At 35.1% G+C, this 20,627-nt stretch overlaps 1 protein-coding gene across 2 annotated transcripts in view; it reads right to left on the reverse strand.

Annotated features, from left to right (window-relative positions):
* Window positions 1-1,054: 1,054 nt before the first annotated feature.
* The window catches only part of LOC121429148 (alpha-2-macroglobulin-like), a 35,207-nt gene continuing 15,634 nt past the window's right edge, over window positions 1,055-20,627 (reverse strand). For both annotated transcript variants that reach the window (XM_041626079.1, XM_041626087.1), the window contains 21 exons: window positions 19,128-19,320; window positions 18,552-18,733; window positions 18,013-18,165; window positions 17,139-17,255; window positions 16,557-16,632; window positions 14,758-15,007; window positions 13,514-13,742; window positions 13,009-13,150; window positions 12,415-12,506; window positions 11,631-11,682; window positions 11,208-11,300; window positions 10,330-10,506; window positions 9,367-9,611; window positions 8,898-8,972; window positions 8,280-8,451; window positions 7,157-7,392; window positions 6,465-6,701; window positions 4,922-5,061; window positions 4,320-4,497; window positions 3,248-3,350; window positions 1,055-1,823 (listed from right to left, as the gene is read on the reverse strand). In XM_041626079.1, the coding sequence (XP_041482013.1) occupies window positions 1,771-1,823; window positions 3,248-3,350; window positions 4,320-4,497; window positions 4,922-5,061; window positions 6,465-6,701; window positions 7,157-7,392; window positions 8,280-8,451; window positions 8,898-8,972; window positions 9,367-9,611; window positions 10,330-10,506; window positions 11,208-11,300; window positions 11,631-11,682; window positions 12,415-12,506; window positions 13,009-13,150; window positions 13,514-13,742; window positions 14,758-15,007; window positions 16,557-16,632; window positions 17,139-17,255; window positions 18,013-18,165; window positions 18,552-18,733; window positions 19,128-19,320 (3,195 nt within the window). In that variant the 3' untranslated portion in view covers window positions 1,055-1,770. The remainder of the gene's footprint in view (window positions 1,824-3,247; window positions 3,351-4,319; window positions 4,498-4,921; window positions 5,062-6,464; window positions 6,702-7,156; window positions 7,393-8,279; window positions 8,452-8,897; window positions 8,973-9,366; window positions 9,612-10,329; window positions 10,507-11,207; window positions 11,301-11,630; window positions 11,683-12,414; window positions 12,507-13,008; window positions 13,151-13,513; window positions 13,743-14,757; window positions 15,008-16,556; window positions 16,633-17,138; window positions 17,256-18,012; window positions 18,166-18,551; window positions 18,734-19,127; window positions 19,321-20,627) is intronic.

Consider the following 20,627-nt stretch of genomic DNA (forward strand, 5'->3'; position numbering starts at 1 on the left):
TGAGAAATAAGAATATCTTTTTAATGATTTATTTGGATAGGACAAATAAATGTTCAAGACACTGTTGCATGTAAGGCACTAGCATCATTTATGTTTCAACAAATAATCAAAGTCATAACAAATATTGGGTATATAGTTCATATAAAAATTATTGGCTATAAAAATAAGTATAAAAATATTTTACCATTTATTAATTTTGGCAAGATCAATTCTTAATCAAGATTAGTTGGTTTTGTTCAATATAGAAAAGTAGTCATCTTACAATAAAAACAAAAAATGTAGGTAAAATAGTCACTATAAATTTACAAATAAAGCACCACTGGTGCATAGTACACACACTGAACCTATTAACCTTCTATTTTGTTTTCAAATCACATCAGTTATTACTCTACTTCATAATTATATACCATTGTTTGTTTTAAGAATTATATCTTATGTTACAGCTAAAAGTAAATCTGTTACTATAAATGCTAGTGAAATCAATGTAAAGATGAGATGGCCTATGAGAACTAAAGCCTTGTCCTCAGGCAACATAATCAGATTAACATGAATTAAAAAACCCTACTATGGAAAGACTTTCAAATATCAACTAATTACAATATACTTTCTTTTTTTACATCAGAAAAAACCCATCCAAAACCCAAACATACACAAACAATAGTGATAATCACACTTGTACTTGCTTATATAACACTTAAAGGTATTGTTTAACTTTGTGAGCAGCCAATTTAAAAAATTCTCAAACCAAGATGAAACATGTGTACAAGTGCATGTATTAGAATAAACCCTGAAAACAACCATTATTGAGAATGAAAAGCTAAAACTACAAGACAAACCCCAATTTTGTAAATAGGCATCTTATAGACACCTAAATAGTACACATACGTGTATGGGATAAAATTAAGATGGTGTTTTTGGTCACTTTATATTTCAATTTTTGAAGCACTTAATAATTATTTTCGAACGCAATTTTTTCTGGGCTTCATTTTTGTAATATATCACAGATACAGGTGACAAGTGTGACCTTCTAGCTCAGATTTTTTTAAAGTCAAACCAATGTTAACCAATCACTTTAACGCTTACTTTATCTCTTGGCGCTCTACAGTAATCCAACTTAATTACAGGTGTACCCTGGCTTTAGCAGAGCAGCTGTTATGCACGCTGCATTTCAAGGAATAAATTCCTAACAGGTACCCATTCAGCTCACCTTTCTTGGGTTTTTTTTTAAAGAACATACATGTAGAGTAGAAAAATTAGAATACACAAATGTAAAAATAAATTGTTTTCAATTATAAAAGCACAAACATTTTACAGTTGATATAGAAATACCTATTCTTGCATCTCTCCTTATCCAAAACTATCGTTGAGACTTAAGTTCCCTACCAAAACATGTTCACATACATACAATTAATACAATAAAATGTCAGTACAAACCTTGTTTATGAGTACTTTTAGAATTCTTCCACATATAGAGTAACATTGAGTTCTAGACTACTCAAAATGGATTTTGAGGAATTTTCATTTTGATTCTATTGAAATTTTTATGAAGCTTCAGAATATTTAGCACCAAATTAAAACATAATGTGCACTGAAAATAAACATGTGCATGATGTATGGAATCAAACTAATAAAAGTATCAAAATTTGGTCCATAAGTTGTGGGCTATTTACATACACAATTATTTGTGATTTTGTATATATAGTAAGCCAAACCATTGTCTTTTGCATAGATTAATGAGCTATTGCAATGATAAGTCTAGTGCCGCAGTCTTCAATTTAGGTCTTCAGCTTCACATGTATTGTAGCTCTTGAAGCCAACCACAGCTGCAAGAAAAATAAAAGGAAAGGTATCTGGTTAATATGAGAATCTAGGTACCTCCTTATATACAAATACATGTAACCTCAAAATAAATACAAAGGATTCACATCCAGATATTTTTATTGTCCAATTGTAATCGAGTACAAAAGGAAATTCAATTTTTTCGCACAAAATAATTCATAATAATACATGATATACACAGAAGATTACACGATACATAGTAGAATAACCTACATTAAACATTATACAAATCAACAAGCAAAGATAAGAGAAATTAAGATAAAGGCAGAGGGTAACATAATTTCAAGCATGGCTATTAAATGCATGGATTGAAGCTGGAACGAAAGAATTTACAAAGCGTGAGGTTCTACCAGGAAGGGATCTCAGACGTTTACCTGACCTCATCAAATTATAATATTTATGAAGGGCATGGTTCTCATTGGTCAGGATCTCTTTGGCTTTTCCGAAGACTCTACCTTCATTCTCGCTTACAAAGCACCATTTTTCTTTTGTTATTTTAGGGGCTTGCTTTTCAACTCTTTCTAGTTTCTGTATGTCCTCTTTCCTACTTGCATGAATCCATACAATTGAATTAAAAACAAGTGCACTTTCCACCATTGCTTTATCTACAGTAAGTCAATTTAAAATTCATCATAAATATTTTAAGAGACGGGTCAAATTTCATTATTTTTTTAAATCCCAGAGGTCAATTCCATGTGTTAGATTTTTGTATTTAATGACAAATTTTATCTCTTCATAACTCAAAATGACAGATTCTTGATTAGCTAGATAACAACATTTATTGAATGGTCACATTATTAGGTTGACAATTTCCAATGTTGATTTCTCAGGCCTTACATTTTTTGGACATGGAGAGAGTTTATCAACAATTTCGTCTGACAAGTTGTCAGATCTGACAACTTCCCTTAATTTTGATTGGCTGAGAAGCACTGTTCCTATCTTGGTATCTGTCAGAATAAAATGGGACATCCGACAAGTCCTGAAATGCTCCCCCGGTTACTTTTCTAAATTGCAGCACAAACGGTAGAAATCAAGCAAGGTTCAACATAAGGCCAACCAGTGGACAATGACAATGGGCATCTAAATACATGACCTTGGTAGCCTTGGATTAATTTGAGCCCTGTTATTTCGCATGATAGATCTTGTGAAGAACAGTCACCTAACAAATTTATTTCTGAAAACTGCCATCAAGATAGAAGTTAATTTGCACACATGGACAAGTTTTGGTCAACTTGCAGGCCTTTTTCAATATAATTTGACATTGCAGAGTTCATAATAGACATCATGTCACACAACACAAACAAGTTTTGGTCTAATTGCAGGCTTTTTCCATGGAGATAATCAGAAGACATCATGTTGGTCATCTTTTGACTTTGACCTCATTTCTAAATATATTACTTGACCTTACCTGGTTTGTAATAGTCATAGACTTTGATAACTGCATCCTTAGTATCCTTGACAAACATCTCTTGCTTCAGTTTAATGGGTATGCAGCGTACAACATTATCAAACTGAAAAGATTAAATGATACATACAATGTAGGGACCATGTAGGAGGGAAATAAGGAAAACAGAATTTATCAGAAGAATGAATTGTCATTCTTTATTAATATTATCAATAGGACAGGTCAGGGGTAATTCCATTGGACAGTTGATGAAACAATACAAGTTTCTCTGTAACTATATGTGATTACATGCGATTTCTGCATTTTGTTCTTGGAAAACTCAAAAGTGATCTTTCAATTCCTCTATAAAAGATTTCTTAAAAAATGTTTCAGAACAAGCCATAAAATATCTCAAAATCTGAGTTTGATTTACGATACCTGTTCAAGCCACTTTTTCCAGGCTATTTATCTCACAATCAAATAAGAACTAAATACAACATAAACAAAAGTTTAACACATTTCCTGGATGGTAAATTTATCCTTGGAGCCATTGCTTAATTTGTCATTAAAATTGCTCTCATGAAAGTGATGAACAATGTAAAATATACAATGATTATTTTTAATGGTAAGAAGTTTATCATATTATGGATCTAGAGAATAACACCAGTTTCTGACTTTGTAGGAAGTTGTCTCTTCTATACAGGTTGGGGCGTTATACAGCTGTTCACAAGTTGTGTTGTATGAAAGGAACATGTACTTAGATGCTAAGTAAGGGAGATTTAGCATAAGATCAGGGGGGGGGGGGTGTTTCACAAAGATTTCAGTATGACTTAGAGTCGCACTTAAATGTCTAGTTGCGCGCTGTATAAAAGGCATGACAGTATTGGTCAGATCATGCCAAGAAGACGGGCACTACTGCGTATTGATCAATAAGATTGCACGTTGCATATCATGCACACGTCAGCATTTCAGTCATAGTTGACTGAAGTCATACTTAAAAAACACCCTCGAGGTCACCCATCGTGTGTAACTCACAAACAGCTTTATGACATGGTGCCAATTGATAGCTTTATAAAGCAGTTTTAACCATACTAACCTTATCAAAGTAAAGCGAAAGAGGTTCTCCAGGCTTGTATTTGTCAAAGCGCTTGAAGCCGATAGCATGACCTAAGTCACGCTGTAATTCATTCAGAAATTGTTCATGAGGGACGTAACCAGACACCATCTTGACCTCCATTGTGGCCATTCCAGTCTCGTTATCACTCCCAACATACCTAAAAAGAATAACAAAATTATTGATCATATTCTAATGAGAACCAATTTGACTTATCCCGCACTGGTGGATCTGGCCTGATTTGATACAATACCACGTCACAGGCTATACGTTTGTACACAATGGTTGGCCAGTCCCGGGAACTTTGTCTAAATCCCGCTAGATTTGCACTTTGCTCAGAAATCTTCTAATTGATCAGGGTTTTCCATGGAGCATCATATACAAAACTGTTTTACCTTTATACCTTAATAAGCTTTTAATTTCTTGAAAAAAATACATTCATTTACAAAGTTTAGGTGATGTACACACAATTCAAGTAATTCCTCACAATATATCTCAAGCACATGTATGATGAAATCAATGTCCTTGCTTAAAAGCTAAAAGGTTGTTAATTCATCTTTAAGAAGAGTTGATCTCTAGCTTACCTGACACAGATGTCTAGGATCTTATCTCCACACACTCCAGGCTCAGTGACAGCATTGGTCTCCCAATCTCTAACCGTTGTGGTAATGTCAAAGAGGAGACGATTGGGACTTGAAACTGGTACATTGTACATCATTTCAGCCTGAAAAATAACAAATTCATAAGTTAATTCCTTGAACTGATAATACTCAACATAGGCCTACATTGCAAAAATAAAACAGAATTACGATTGCTATCACACATGATAAATAGAGAATTAACAATGTTACATAATTGCCATTCAGATTGTAGCTCACCCATTTTTCACAAATATTTGGGGAAATATTGCAATTTAGTAAGAATTTAAAGACTTAAACATATTACAATCACATGTTCAATTTAGCTCCATATTGAAAAACAGTTCTTTCCCATTTTGGTAGTAGATATGTGTCCATTCTACCTGAGATGGATCACAACTAAAAAACAGAAATAATCAAAATAATCACTCTATTTTCAGTGATATGACTCATGTGCACACTTATAAAAGTTCTATAGAAAGGTGTTACATTTCTCAATTTTTTGACCAAGTATATTATTGTATTTGTGCATAAAATGTACATGACCATACCTTAATTGTAAAGATATAGCTGCTAATATAGAAAACAATAAACCAGAGATGCCAAGTTCAAAGACCAGCTATGCGTGAGATTTTCTGTGAATCTGAGTGAGATCACAGACATTGTGTACAATGTATATGGGGATAGGCTGTGATAGTTGCGTGAGACAGAGATTTGAGGGGATGAACAAGAGTCCAAAATGCTTGAGTCTCACGCATAATGCGTGAGACTTGATAGCTCTGATAAACTAGTCTATGGTGAAGCTCATATCTGAGATGACTTCAAATATCCATTGATGTGTTGTGTGTGTTCACATAAAAACAATGTATTACAAAGTGAAAGGGATGTGGCTTTTAGTTTCCTTTTTAATGTAATAAAAGGATTCTTACACTAGGGTATCACATTGGGTGCCTTGAGACAACATTAAACTGCTTTTTATAATCAATGAACCACAATGCTTAGAATCAACTGCTTGTTGCTATGTCATGCAATCCTCTAGCAGTTTTATGTCATTGGACTTTTATTTGGTCTGCAACGATCTTTATCTTTACCAGTTCAGATTGTATTCAGATCAAATATGAAGTACAACACAGTGAAATCTGATAACTAGAATAAACATGGCAGATGTAAAGTTAGCTGGTTCTGAACACATCAAAACAAATCGGTTGAGTGTAAGTCAGGTTTGTGTTCTTACACCATGATCAATTGATCTTGTCCGAAGGTAAATTATTGTTGTGAAGAAGGAAGCACCCAAATGCAAGGATACCGTTTGTCCCAATACGATTAGTAAGGCTTTAAGAAAGTCAGACTCTCACTTAGCACATGACCAGATCACAAGTAATGCATGGATGCATAAAGCCAGGCATAACAGTATCATGAAACATTCCCCCGACGTAAATCAATGTACCATACATCTGTAAAATAACAAAATAACATTCATACATCATACCTGGAATAGAACACATCCCCTGCCTGTAGCTGTCAATGTCAGTTCAGTTGGTACCTCCTCAAGCTCTTCCCTCTGTAACACCAGACTGTTGTGATGATCAACAGTAAAACTAAGCTCCTGAGGGTTATTGGGGGAAGCCCTCGTAGCAGAGACATCTATGGTTACATCCAACGGTACCTCAGGGTCGTAGGCAAGTTCTGCAAATTCAGACAATGCTTGGAGTCCAAGTACGGTATCCTGTTTTCATGATGAAATGATTAACAACAAAAATATTTAGATGGAGTAAGGGGAGGAGAGCAGAAGGAGCAAAAAGGGGAGGAGGAGGGGAGAAGAAGGAAGAAAAGGAGGAGAGTAGGATGATGAGGAATACATGAAAGACTGAAGAAAACTTAAAGTAACAACAATTAAGATGATATTTATAAATATAAATATACAAAATAGTAAGTAGCCGCTAGTCTTCATGACATTTCAAATAGTTCCACTCTGTCGACTAAGATCTTCAATGGTTCTGTAGCTATTTATCAAATCATTCAATACAATGGAAATCTTTTGAACTACAGAACCTCAAGAATGGTTTATTAGATTTTGACAGTAGACAGAGTGTGACATTTAAGTGCAAAAGTATTTCAGATTATATTCATTAATCTATTCTTAGTTATCTAAGACGATGGAGGTAACAAACAATAACTCACCTGAGTTGATGAAAAGCCACCGTTGCCATTGCGTTGTGTGTTGAGCCATTTAACCATTGGCATGGTTTGTATCAGAACATCACTAACAGGCATATTACGGTGCATGTAAGCCAGAAGGATATAAGAAGTTATTTCCACAGCAGAGGAGTCAGACTTACAGAAACTATGACAATGTGGGTGATCATCTTCTTCATCCATGCTTGGTAGTTCTGATCTCTTCCAATATCTCCCAGCAGCTAAAAAGAAAACAAGAATGAAAATAAGGTTGCAGCTTACTGTATTAAAGGGATGGTCCGGGCTGAGAGTATTTCTAGCTTAATAAATAGACTAAAATTCACTGAGCAAAATGCCAAAAATTTCATCAAAACCAGACGACAAATAACAAAGTTATGAATTTTTAAAGTTTAGCAATATTTTGTGAAAACAGTCGTCATGAATATTCATTGGGTGAGATAATGATGTCACATCCCCACTTGTTCTTTTGTATTTTATTATATGAAATTAGGTTTATTCAATTTTTTCCTCAAGAACTAGAAAAATTGGATAGACAACTGATTTAGTGTATTAGATATTTATTGCTGCAACTTATTCATTATAAGGGAGACATATTATTCACACAAGTATGAAATAATGAAAAGAATTATGAAATTATGTAATAGCTCTATGGTAATTGCATAAGAAAACAGAAGGTGGGGATGTGACATCATCAGCCCATCTCATGAATACTCATGACAACTGTTTTCACAAAATATTGCTAAACTTTAAACTCATATAACTTTATCATTTGCAATCCGATTTTGATGAAATTCTCTGCATGTTGCTCGGTGAATTCTACTCAATATAATAAGACATAAATATTTTCAGCCTGGGCCATGACTTTAATACTCCATCATAGAACTACAGACATAGTTCATACATATTCAATCCATTTATTGATATCATTGATGCATACTTTACAGCATTGTTTTTACAAATTAATATCATTCAACAACTAAACATACATGTATGCACACCAAAATCAATTATGTAAAAACCTCAAAATTGCATAAAATTTAATTTGTTTTGGCAAATTACATGCAATGAGGGCATTGAATAAATGTTTAGTTATAAAAGCAGATCTCACCATTTCCATGGGCCCTGCCATTCAGTAAGTTGAGGGCTATGGCTTGAGTGACGTAGTCTCCACCAAGACCTAGAGCGTAACTACTGATAGCTAGAGTGTATGTATCCATGGTTGCTCCATTATCCTCAATGTTAGATCGAAGGCAGTCAAAAGCAGATGCCAGGGAATGTTCCTAAAAAGATTGGGGCAGAAGTGAGAACAAGAAAAATATTGTCACACAAGGTTGATAGAAGTTCAACATCTTATTCGATCATCTCAAATCGATGACATTTTTCATTTATTTACAACTTGTTCAAAATCTTGCAGAAATCATTCCCCCAGCAATAAACGTGTCCAAATTGCCCAATACTTGAATCCAGGTGAGGTGAATGGGTTTCACACTTATTAATTCCCTTGAATGCACTCAGCACTGGAAATAGCAGTTCGAGCTAAGCCAGAGAAATGATAATATTGCATCTGTCCTTCATAGACAGATCCTATAACATATATTCCTTTGAAATGGGACACAACTTTGATTTCCACTATTAAAACCTAACAGTTTTTACTGTAGCCAGGTTGCTGCTGAAACAGGTTTGACAGTAAATATTAGTTATTGCCAATTTGAAGAGCTGTTTATACCTGAGGATCACCACCAGCCTCCATTAAGGATATGAGAACAAATGCTGTCATCGTTACTGGACTTGTTACTGCACCCTGAAGAAATAACAACAGAAATACAATAATCATTAAAGCAGTTGACAAACACAACCATGTAAACATGCATGTATACACAGATGCATTATTACTATTTTTACAGAATACTCAATAGAGAAAATCTTTATGAAATTTAAATTACATTTATATAAATTTTCTTTTTTTTTGTAATACCAGATATGATATGACAAGTTCATACATAGATAAGCAAGAAGAATTTTCACAGGAAAATTGGTCAAGATACATTAATGTGATATGTGCAATGTTTCTTTCACTAAATCTCTAAATCTTCATAAGTTTCTTGGCAAATCATCACTGCTACCAAAACCTCTATAACCACCACTACCACTTCTACCACCACCACCACTACCATCACCATGATCTTCTAACTCACCTGCATCTCTCTGTGGATGACACGTCCTCTCGTGACAAGGCAGCCATTGTCATGATCTTGAGGATTGCTTATCAGCCATCGTTTTGTCCTGGCCAAGTCTCTCTCATCAATATCCATGAAATCTCTTGCTTGGCTGAAGCACTTCAGAACAAACGCTGTCAACCATGTACTTCCTACCCCATCACTTTGTCCAAAGGCACTGTAGGAGTGATCCATTAGCTGGTATCCAAGTTCTCTCTGATATCCTAATTAAGAAACCAGATCATCCAACAATCAGAATTCAAACTATGAAGCGATGATTAGGATTTGAACCAAATGATCATTCATACATGGTGTAACACAGCCAAGCAACATAACTCAATGTTCTATATAATTCAATTCAATTCAATTTATTCAAATTCCATTCAATAAAAAACACGAGATACAATATCAGAAAAATACATAATTGATAAGAAAGCAATTAAACATACATGAATACAAAATGAAATTTGGGAGACTGCAAAAGACCGAAAGGTCTTGACGAGGCAGACCCGAGTGCCATCATGGCGATACATATATTGACATATTAAAAATGAGGACATGAACACAATCACATTAGTGATTTACAACCAGGTAAATAAAAATAGATGCAAATTGATTTGGTTTCTGTTTTAAACTAATTCAAAAATACAATGTAAATGAAAGTGATCATCATACCTCAGTCACATTTCTCCTACGGCGGCCACACTGCCAGTAGGCGAAAACAGTCGTTTTATTCATTTCTATTCAAACCACCTATATATAGCTAGTACAAAATGCTAAAACCGCTGTTTTTTTATTTGCCGTACGGCTGCCATAGGGTAAGTGTGACTGAGGTATAACTCACAGGTGGAAAAGCATTTGAAGGAAAGCAATCAACGTAAGAAGTGGACACTACCTATTCTCTATGAAAGATTCTACCTACAAGGAATGACTAGCCCTTACCACTTGCCATGAACTTGAGAGCTTTCTCTTTAATTTCTGACGTAAGCTGGTTGGTGAGAGAGAGATACTGCATGACATAGATGTTAGGAGCCATGAAAATCATATTCTGCTCTCCACATCCAAACGGCATCCTCAACAGACTATCAAGGTTTGACATCACTGGTCCCATGATGTCACCTGACAGAGAGACAAAGAAAAAAAGTCAGACAGAGAAGTATTTAGATAGACCTTTGACCTTGATCATGTGACCTGCAACTCATGCTGCCAGATGACGAGTGTTACTTGTTTACCCTTGAGTTCAAGTTTCATAAAAAAGATCCATATACTTACCAAGTTATGACATTTCAAAAGCTTACATGGTTAAGAATTCAATGTTCACACCTCCCAACATTGTCTAAGTTCATTGACCCTAAATGACCTTTGATCTTGGTCCTGTGACCTACAATTCATGGAAAATGATCCGTGATAATTGACTACCCTTTTGTCCAATGTTTCATGAACTAGATCCATACATTTTTGAAGTTATGACATTCCAAAAACTTAACCTTGGTTAAGATTCCAATGTTTCTGTTTCTGTTAATTCCCGTAGGAACTCGGCAGGACAGCACTTTGCTGGTAAATGCCAAGCTGGTATATAACCAATTACCTATGAAACATTTTACGTCTAAAATGATCAGTCATAGTGGCTGACATTATAGACAGATATCACTCTCGGGCACTTTATCAAAGTGGAGACAATGGCAGAGTTGGGATTCGAACTCACAACCTTGCGATTATGAGTCCAATGCTCTAACCACTGGACCACACGTTGATGACGCTACCTACATGTACAAGTCTCACTTTCCTATGCAGGCAGGAAAAAATCAGAGATAACTCACCTATAACCTGTACTCTTCCACGTGTAGATCCTTCTACTACCACCGATGGTAGATCTAGAGAGATGGTCTGCTCAAAAACTCCATTACTTTCATCTATATATGAGGAAATATGATGGTACATTATTAGCGATATTCATGAAAATAACATTTGAGCTACAGCATGAAGTATATCTTTTGCTCTCAGCTGGATATCCAGGAATGTTCCAAGATATGGTACATAAAAATTATAGTGCGGAATAGTTTATATTCTACAAGAAAATAAGAATTATTTGGGAACAGAATTACCACACTGATAAAAAGAAGAATCGGTTTGTAGAGTACCAAAGACAAATTTGTAATCAGTAAACAACACATATTTTTCATTTTTTAATCATGAAGTACTTGTTTTTTTTTAACAAAGTATAAAAACAATAATATCCTTACCATGAGGGCAGATCAACTCACTAAAGGTCTCCTCTCGTTCTGCACCCTCAGGCTGAAAAAAAATAAATTGAACTGAACTAGCATTCACAGAAAGCACATGAAAGAGGTGTTGCTGACATTCACAAAGCATCAATCATGAATTATCATAAGGATATGATTTAAATATGACCATGGGGGTGTTTCCCAAAGATTTAAGTATGACTTAGAGTCACACTTAAATGCCAACGCACCCATGATATGCAACGCGTAATCTGATTGATGGATACGCAGTAGTGCGAATAATCTGACCAATGCGGTGATGTCTTCTATACTGTACACAACTGGGAATATAAGTGCGACTCTAAGTCACACTTTAATCTTTGTGGAACATCAACCTGGGGCCTGTTGCATATAACTTTTTACCTGAGAAAACTCTGGTAAAAACTGAAAACTAAGGTTAGTCTGATTTTTGCCGTTGAATTTAACACAGGGCAAAAACTCCGGTAAAAACAACCTGAGTTTTTTCAGGTAAAAAGTTTTATGCAACAGGCCCCTGGAGTGTGAAGCACAAATACATTTTGGTAGTCACAGGATTTTGCAAATATCTGTTTCTACGACAGGCTGAAGAACTTGACTAGATTGAAACAATAATGCGATAACATGCTGTAAAGCCATTTCAATGGGAGGTAAAATGCTGTAATAATACATTTCTTCTTAGTTTATCATAAAGGTTTTACCGAATTATAAAATAATATGAATTTGACTCATTTATAAATGTGTGTAGGTTTGATGATGAATACCATACCTCAACAAGAATCGTATCCTCCAGAGCATCAGTGAAGGTAGCATCGTTTGGAAGATCACCACGATCAGAACTTGGTTCACCGACCGCAGTAACTATGAACAAAGGACACAGAAACTGAATAAGACATTCCAAGAAACTTGGCGAAAGATGGAATGAGTTATATTCCACAAACTCTAACAGTGATATGTCGATATGAAATAATATTAATAGCTGGATTAACGCTTTTATCCAGGGGATACAAAGTGCTGCTATAATTACCCCCGCTTTAGCCGTGCTGCTATATAGATGAATTTCTTTCTACCTGGTACCCATTCACCTCACCAGGGTTGAGTGCAGTACAATGTGGGTAAATTTCTTGATGAAGAAAAACATGCCACGGCTGGGAATGAAACCCAAAGTCAGATTAAAAGACCAAAGTGTTAACCACTAGACCACAATGCCCCCATGTGTACCGAATTACAAAACTTAACCAGGTACACCTCCCCCACCAATGGCACAATGGCTTGACCACAATTAATTGTATCATCTTCATAGAATAGATAGCAGAAGATTGATGTAAAAAGATGAAGATATAAGCGTAAAATTGTTGCTAACCTCTGATTGGGATGTCACCAAGAGCTGTAGGTATGATCTCATATTCCAAAGTGTCAGCAGAGTTACCACAAACCTCTACAGTCTCTGATTCTGGGCGGGTCTCAATTGTGAAATTTGAAGACTCAGTCATGGACAGTCGGATCTATAGAGCAAAAATAAACAAAATCCTCCTGACTAGTCAAAATCGAAGTCCTTAATGATACAAAACTACTAATGAAACTAGTTATTGACAAATTTTGACTTCATCAAAAGCTGAAATATCAGTCCATTTTATCATATGAATATAGAAGTCCATGAAAGAAATATAAAACTGACACTATAAGTACAATTTCGCTACGCACAAAGCAAATCAACATCTTGACTATGCTTCAAGTTTTTTATATATTTTTGTAATATCATTTTTTATGAAGTAATGCTTGTTTAATCTTCAGTTATATTAAACCAATGCTTTTTGTTGCTGTTGCTAAAGTTAAATTACAATTACATGAAAGCATGGTTGACTCACATTGAGGCACTGACTGAGGTAGTTGAAGACAGTCACTTTGACCGGTGCCTTCTCACCCCGGATGATGGAGTATGGAATAGTATAGGAAAGAAAGAAAGGTTGGAATGCTCTGATGGATGTAGTCTCTGCTACTCCTATTCCATACTGAGATGAGAGACAGAAGGCATTAGCAACCCACTCAGTAATGGTGTGTGGGATCTCTTCTTCTATCACATGTTGACCAGTGGATCTAAATCAGAAATGTCAGAATCCATCAATTTATCTCCTAAAGATGGACAGCCTTCCCAATAGATGTGTAAGCTTAAGCAGTGGAGAGTACTGACACATATTCCTCTTGTAAACTACTGTAAAAGTGTTATGTATTCTGATATGAAATCTTGGGCAAACATTGACAGCATGGAGACAACCAGTTTAAAAACAGTTACATCAAAACCAGTTATCAACTAAGAAAGTATAGCTAGTGTGAAAAGGCTAAACCCTAATAGGACAGGAGCATGCCCCCCCTCATTGATTCACACTATTTTTCCAGAACGCAAAAAGATAGCACTGTAAAATTTCTTGACATTTTTCTTTGAAGTCTCGCAAAACTTTTGAGACCTACTTCGTGACGAACCAGTATATCATCGCAACGCTATGTAACTTTTTAGTAGACAATGTCATGCCAAAAATGGTTCAATTCTTATACTTTGTGTACAAAGACTATGGGAGATGCAATTCAGTGATTATTTTTCATTCCAATTGGTCTGCTTAATGAATTTATGGTTTAATTTAGTTGTTTAATGGTTTGTAATAATTTCCATTGAAAAACAAATGAAAAAGAAGAGATGAAAAAACGAAGAATTGCCAAAGAACTTCTAAAAACAAAGAAATACATGTCAATATTTGGCTTTTGAAATTTTTTGTAAAAACCTTTAAACAAGATTACAAAAATGATTTCTGGAAAAAAAATGAAAATCTAAAGTGAAATTTGGTGTTTAACTGCATAGATGAACCCTTCCTTTTCAATTCTTACTCCTGCCGACTTAAGCCACTGATGGGTGTCCTTCTGGTCTACGAACTCCCGATGTTGTTATTGTTTTTATTATTATCATAAATATTATCATTATTATTATAATTCTTATTTTCTTTTAACTTTTTTTTATTGATTAATCGTGTTTATTACTTCATATTTATATTTTCGCTATTTATTTTCTGGAGAAGGATCTAAAAATTCACCATTATTATTTATCACTTCCATTACCTACCCTATTCTATTGAGTTTCCAAAGCCATGTTTCTGGGAAGTAATTACGCAGTTCAGTGATCGGTGTTTCTTCTTGCCCTGGAGTATCTTGTACTACATTTACTTCCGCAACCATATCCATATCAAATTGCATTGCTACAGGAGCATTAAAGCGAATTTCTGCATCAGGCATTGGACCCGGTAGTCCTGGCATCCTATGTTGTGGCATCATTGCAAGGATCCTTGGAGAATCTCTGAAGCAACGCCAATAAGCTGTATCAACAGAAAATCATCAAACAAAAGGAACATAAATTATGCAAAAACAAGATGAGTTTGTTTCAACACAGCATAAAGTCAATGTCGGTCAGTCTTTTTTTTTTTTTTGCTTTTCTCAAATTTTTTTCACCCATTAGTGCACATATCGAACCTTCTCAGTTTCTTAATCTACATGCTACCTCAAGGGTAATATACACATAAAAATTGACATAAGCCGTGGTTCAAACCTCCTCCTGGGTTAAGGCCATTGATATTGCATAATATTCAATATTTTGATATTTTATCATTGCCAAATGTAAAAAAAAAAACCTAAAAAAACCCCCCAGAATATTAAAATAAAAGTCCCCAATGAATAAATGTCGAACAGAGAAGGGGGGTTGAAATGTTGGTTATTGATATTAATGTTACATGTTTATCATTTTTCTCCCAATTTGTGTGTTTCATGATACAATTAGTGCCCTTAATGTGATGTCCCTTATTTTAATTTATAATGAAAACTTGGTTAAAAAAGTGTTCTCAACACCATACATTACTCATAGTATTTCTATTTCCAAGTGATTACAAACCTTATTTTACACAACACAATTTTACACTGCTATCCCAATTATAGTTTCTTATTCTTCCCTACATTTGGGAATCATTCAATAAAGATTCATTTTCTATTTTAATTCTCACTCGGGCTTCAAGACCCCCGTTACATCTGACAAACTGCTGGCCCGGGCCGGCCCAAGACAGAAATTGAAATGGATTAGCTTCACGAACAAACCTAGGCCCTGTTGCATAAAAGTATGGTAACTTGCGCGTAATCCTTGAATTTAATTGGCTGTTGATCATCGTTACCATGATAGTAACCATTGGATGACAAAGTTACAATTACAAAAGTAACTTTTATGCAACAGCATTCATTCAAGTGCAGACACTTTGACAGTGAGGGGTCTGTGCTACAAACTACTACAGTCTGACCGAGATGGGTTTGAGGTAGGTTTGCAATTACCGGTACAGCTACTAATAAAATGTCTGGGGCTAGCCCGAGTCCTCTCTGAGACTACCTCTGGAGGTGCTATTAATTAGGCTTATTAAAAGGTGGCCAGAGGATCATTGGACATGTTAATTAACATCTGTTTTCTTTCCTACCAGAGGCAGTACCCGGGCCGGCAATTTTTCAGACGTGACAGAGATCTATGACACATGAAAAAATTGTTGACCAATAAGCATCTCATGATAATGTTTGTGGATTAGTGGCAAATATATTACTTGTTCATCTTCATCAATCTGGCTCACTCCTGCTGCAGTGAAGATGGCCTCCTCTGTTGAACAATTCAAGAAGGCCATTAAATCCCATCTATTCTGCGAAGTGGACATTTAATTGCAAGGACTAAACTGATCATTCCGAGGTGTAGAACAGTTGTTTTAGTGGCCAAAACAAATATGGAGTAGTGTGTGTGCAGCGCTTTGTAACCGATAGGAAAAGGCGCTATATCAAATGACTTTTGGATTGGATTGGATGTATCATGCAACAGTCAAATCATTCTATAGAATCACTTACTACAGGGAATTGTCCTTCTCTCCCAACACGGTCTGGTTTCTAACTTAAGGTCACTGTAGAAACCAACATCAGCTTTCTGAAAGAGAAAAAGTACAATTGATATTCATATTCATTCATTACTTAATCAAAACCTTTTTTAAACATAACGAAAATATACAGTATTGAGAAGTTAGAAGATCATTTGCAGTAAAATATTTCAAATACATGCATCTACAAACATGATTGCATCGCCTCATGGATCTTCCAGGTTTACATACCTGTAGTTCATCCTGAAAAGGAACAAATAAGTTTCAGTAAGCATTATCTTTCTTTCTTTCTTTATTTCTTCAGGGTAGACCACTGACATACCTCACCATTGATAGCAAAAACATTTGAAGTTCTTAAGTTATTATTTAGACACAAACATAAAAAGAAATTGGGTATTTTACATACAGATATTCTTGTTGATATGTGTAAATGTAAATAATCAGATTAGCTCCTGTAACTTAACTGATATCAATCTTTTATAGTCAAAGTCAAGAGCCAAGATCAGTAGCGATGTGTGCCATTACAAGCCTCTGAAATAAGATGGATGTAACTTACCCTAAATCCTTCTGCACTATCAGCATGCTTGCTTGAGGATGAGCGTGAAGAGTCTGTAGGGCAGCTACTGTTGAATGAACCTTGGACTGGATTCAAACTATTCAAAGGATTCATCACCTGCGGAACAGAAATTATAGTTATATTCTAACAAAGGAAAAAAACGCAGCAATCATCTTTTATAGCAGTAATCTCGCTAGATCCAAATAACTTACCTTTTCAAAGTTTCAATTTAAGTATAATTCACTACTATTCTCTTTTTTCTCAGAACTCTATTCTGAATTTCAAAAAAACTTGAAACAGTCAATATTGCAGATGTTATCAGCAACAACTTTTCAACAAACGGAGTGCTAACAGCAAGCCCAGTCACATCTTTTGGTTTGTGAAGTCAAAACATTATTTCAATGTGTAGGTAATGCACTGTTGTGACATGAGGTATCGCTGCCATATTACCAGTTGCAACAGGCCTCTGTGTGCATTGTTAGCGTTAACAATGTTTCTGTGTGATCAGTACAAGTTGCTAGTTTCAACCGAGTGGTGCATCTTTTAATCCATACTAATAGAGATAATTATACTTGCTTATATAGCGCTTAATACTTACTTTGTAAGAAGTCTCTAAGCGCTCTACAGTATATGCAGCATAATTACCCTGGCTTTAGCAGTGCAGCTGTTACGCGCGCTGCGTTTCAAGGAATAAATTCCTGCCAGGTACCCATTTACCTCACCTGGGTTGAGTGCAGCACATTGTGGATCAATTTCTTCCTGAAGGAAATTACGCCATGGTTGGGATTCGAACCCACGACCCTCTGTTTCAGAGTCCGGAGACTTATCTACTGGGCCACAACGTTCCACCAAATATGATAGAACTCCAACAAACCTTTTCTTTAGAAAGTTGATTGTCTCCACCTAGGATATGCACACTTCTATCGACAACACCCAAAGCACAAAGTGAGCCATTTCTAGCATTGAGAGCTATAGAAGCAGTTTGACCTGGTCGGATCACCCTCTCATTGACAAACTCAACCGATACCTGGTAAAAAGATCAAGAAGATACATGTGAAGTATATTATACAGTAGAATTACTGGTATTGATTTCAAAAACCTCATAAAACAATGCTAAGTATTTGATCTTATAATTTGTATTAAAGTCAAATCATTTAAAAATATCAATTAAAGAAACGCAAGAGGCCATTTTGAGAGGTAACAAGATATTAAAATAAATTTCAGAGGAAGGCAACAAATAGAATATTTCTCCCGACAAAACAAGAATGCTGAAATTTAGGGGCTTAACAGGTATATCGCTCATTACTCCTTTCTTTATAATTCACCAAACAGCTCTCCTTGTCTAAATACATGTATATACCTGTACAAGCTGCTCTTGGTGTTTAATTCAAGAAGAAAAATTTAAAACGGTACCTGATTCTTAAAAGCAGCTGCCATTTTGAAGTTAGTACTTGCACTGACCACTTCATTATCCTTCCGGATATAATAGACAAGGATTTTACTACTTGGAGACATTTCAGATATTGCATTGAAGAAAAAGACTGCACTGGCTTTGGTGCCGTTCCTATGATAGTTTGGTAACTCAGGGGCAATATCTGCAGAAAGACACAAAAAGAAAGGTTAAACCAATTTTATATAGAATAATAAAGAAATGCAATTGGAACCAGGGGAGAAAAAAACGACTAATTAGTGCAATTCAACTCGAATTAGTTTAATTAATTAATTTATTCATTTATCTGTTTTATCATTTATTTATTTATTTATTCATTTATATATTTATTCATTTATATATTTATTCATTTATTTATTGATTTGTTTTTCCATTTATTTTTTATCATTATTTTTTTGGGGGGAGAGGGGAGTCACATTTACATGGCTGGCAGAGAGCAAATAGGCTATTATGGCCAATTAACTTCATATCATTGACAGAAGGGAACATTTTCACCTTTGTTTATAATATCAAATAAGTTATCCAGAATCATAATGTACCTTCATATCCTGGCCAAAAAGGAGAGGAACGACGTCTGAGTTGACGTCTAGATCGTGAAGAGGCTGAGCTAGAGGCTGCGATTCGAGAGACGATCTCAGACTGAATAATGGGTAGATCTCTATCAGCTGTGCTTTCAGCGTTGTTGGTCCAGCTGTAATTACCACTAGCTGTGATTCTTCCTCCAGAAATAATCTTTACGAAGAAAAAAAAAAGTCAGCCAGTAAGCTTGTAAAACTGGCATCTCAAAAAAATATATATACAGTGCGTCCCATAACAAACAAATCCTAGATTTATCATAACTTAATCATATATACAATAGACAAATGACCTATCATTGTAAAGCATAGTCTCCTCTTTCATTTCAAATAACTAAGAGTATTCATCATTCATGCATTAGTGAGCAAAAACAATTTGAAGAAAGAAAACCAAAAAGTCACTTGGCGAGAGGTATCTGAGTTACAATAAGAAATTCACATTTTTAAAATGTTCAATATCTGCTCTTTAATTTGCTGCCTCAATTACAGAAAACGGTCAAGCAAAAAAGAAAGTTCTGTTTATTTGAAATAAGGCTTGAATTTCAATAGTTTCATAAAATGAAGAGGTATTACAGCATAGCTTTCAGACTTACTTGACGCTCTGTTTTGTTGACAATCAGCCATGAATAAAGTCTTTTGTTAACCGTGCGATAGCTCAGGCGAGAAACCGGTGAAAACATGTATGTTTCATGAAATTATGGAAAACAAGTATTGTCATGAAAAAGCATAGCTTTGTTATTTTTAAAACCATTTTCTGCGATTTAGCTATCAAATTAAAGAGAAGATATTGAACCTTTTAGGCATGTGATTTTCTTTTCAATATTTTGATACCCCCGTCAAATGACTTCTTGCTATCCTTTCTTCAAATTGTTTTTACTCACTCAAGGGTAGATAAAAAATCTTGTATGTTATATTATCTGAAAGAGGAGATTCTAAGCTTTAAAATGATAGGTCATTTGTCTATTGTATTTGTGATTAAGATATGATAAATCATCGCTAAACCTTAGTTTCGTTTTTTTTGGGGGACACACTGTACATATACCAAAAAGACATTAAAGAAAATTGGTCCTAGAAAGTTGATGAACCTATGCAACTCAAATCATCCCTTGTTTTTGTTTTTAATATAAACACATTAATTGTGTGCATGTTCGTTAACATGAACAAATACTCATGTACGCCCTCACATTTGATAATTATATGCACATCTGCACCGAAACCCACACACAGAGACGTAACTCATACACACTCACACTTAGCTAAAGAAGACTCTGAAACATACTATCCTGGAAAAAAAATCTCTTGGACAGATTCCTTCTATTCTTATCTAATTCACTCACCCCACCCCCCCCCCCCCCATTCCTCATCTACATGTATGTCTTGCATGATGCTCAAAACATAAGTGAAACAGAGCTAGATTAAACTCATAGGCCTGTATTCTGAAGTCAGGTTTAACTTAGACCATGG

The sequence above is a fragment of the Lytechinus variegatus genome, chromosome 1 (assembly GCF_018143015.1).
Source record: "Lytechinus variegatus isolate NC3 chromosome 1, Lvar_3.0, whole genome shotgun sequence".
Classification (NCBI taxonomy): Eukaryota; Metazoa; Echinodermata; class Echinoidea; order Temnopleuroida; family Toxopneustidae; genus Lytechinus; species Lytechinus variegatus.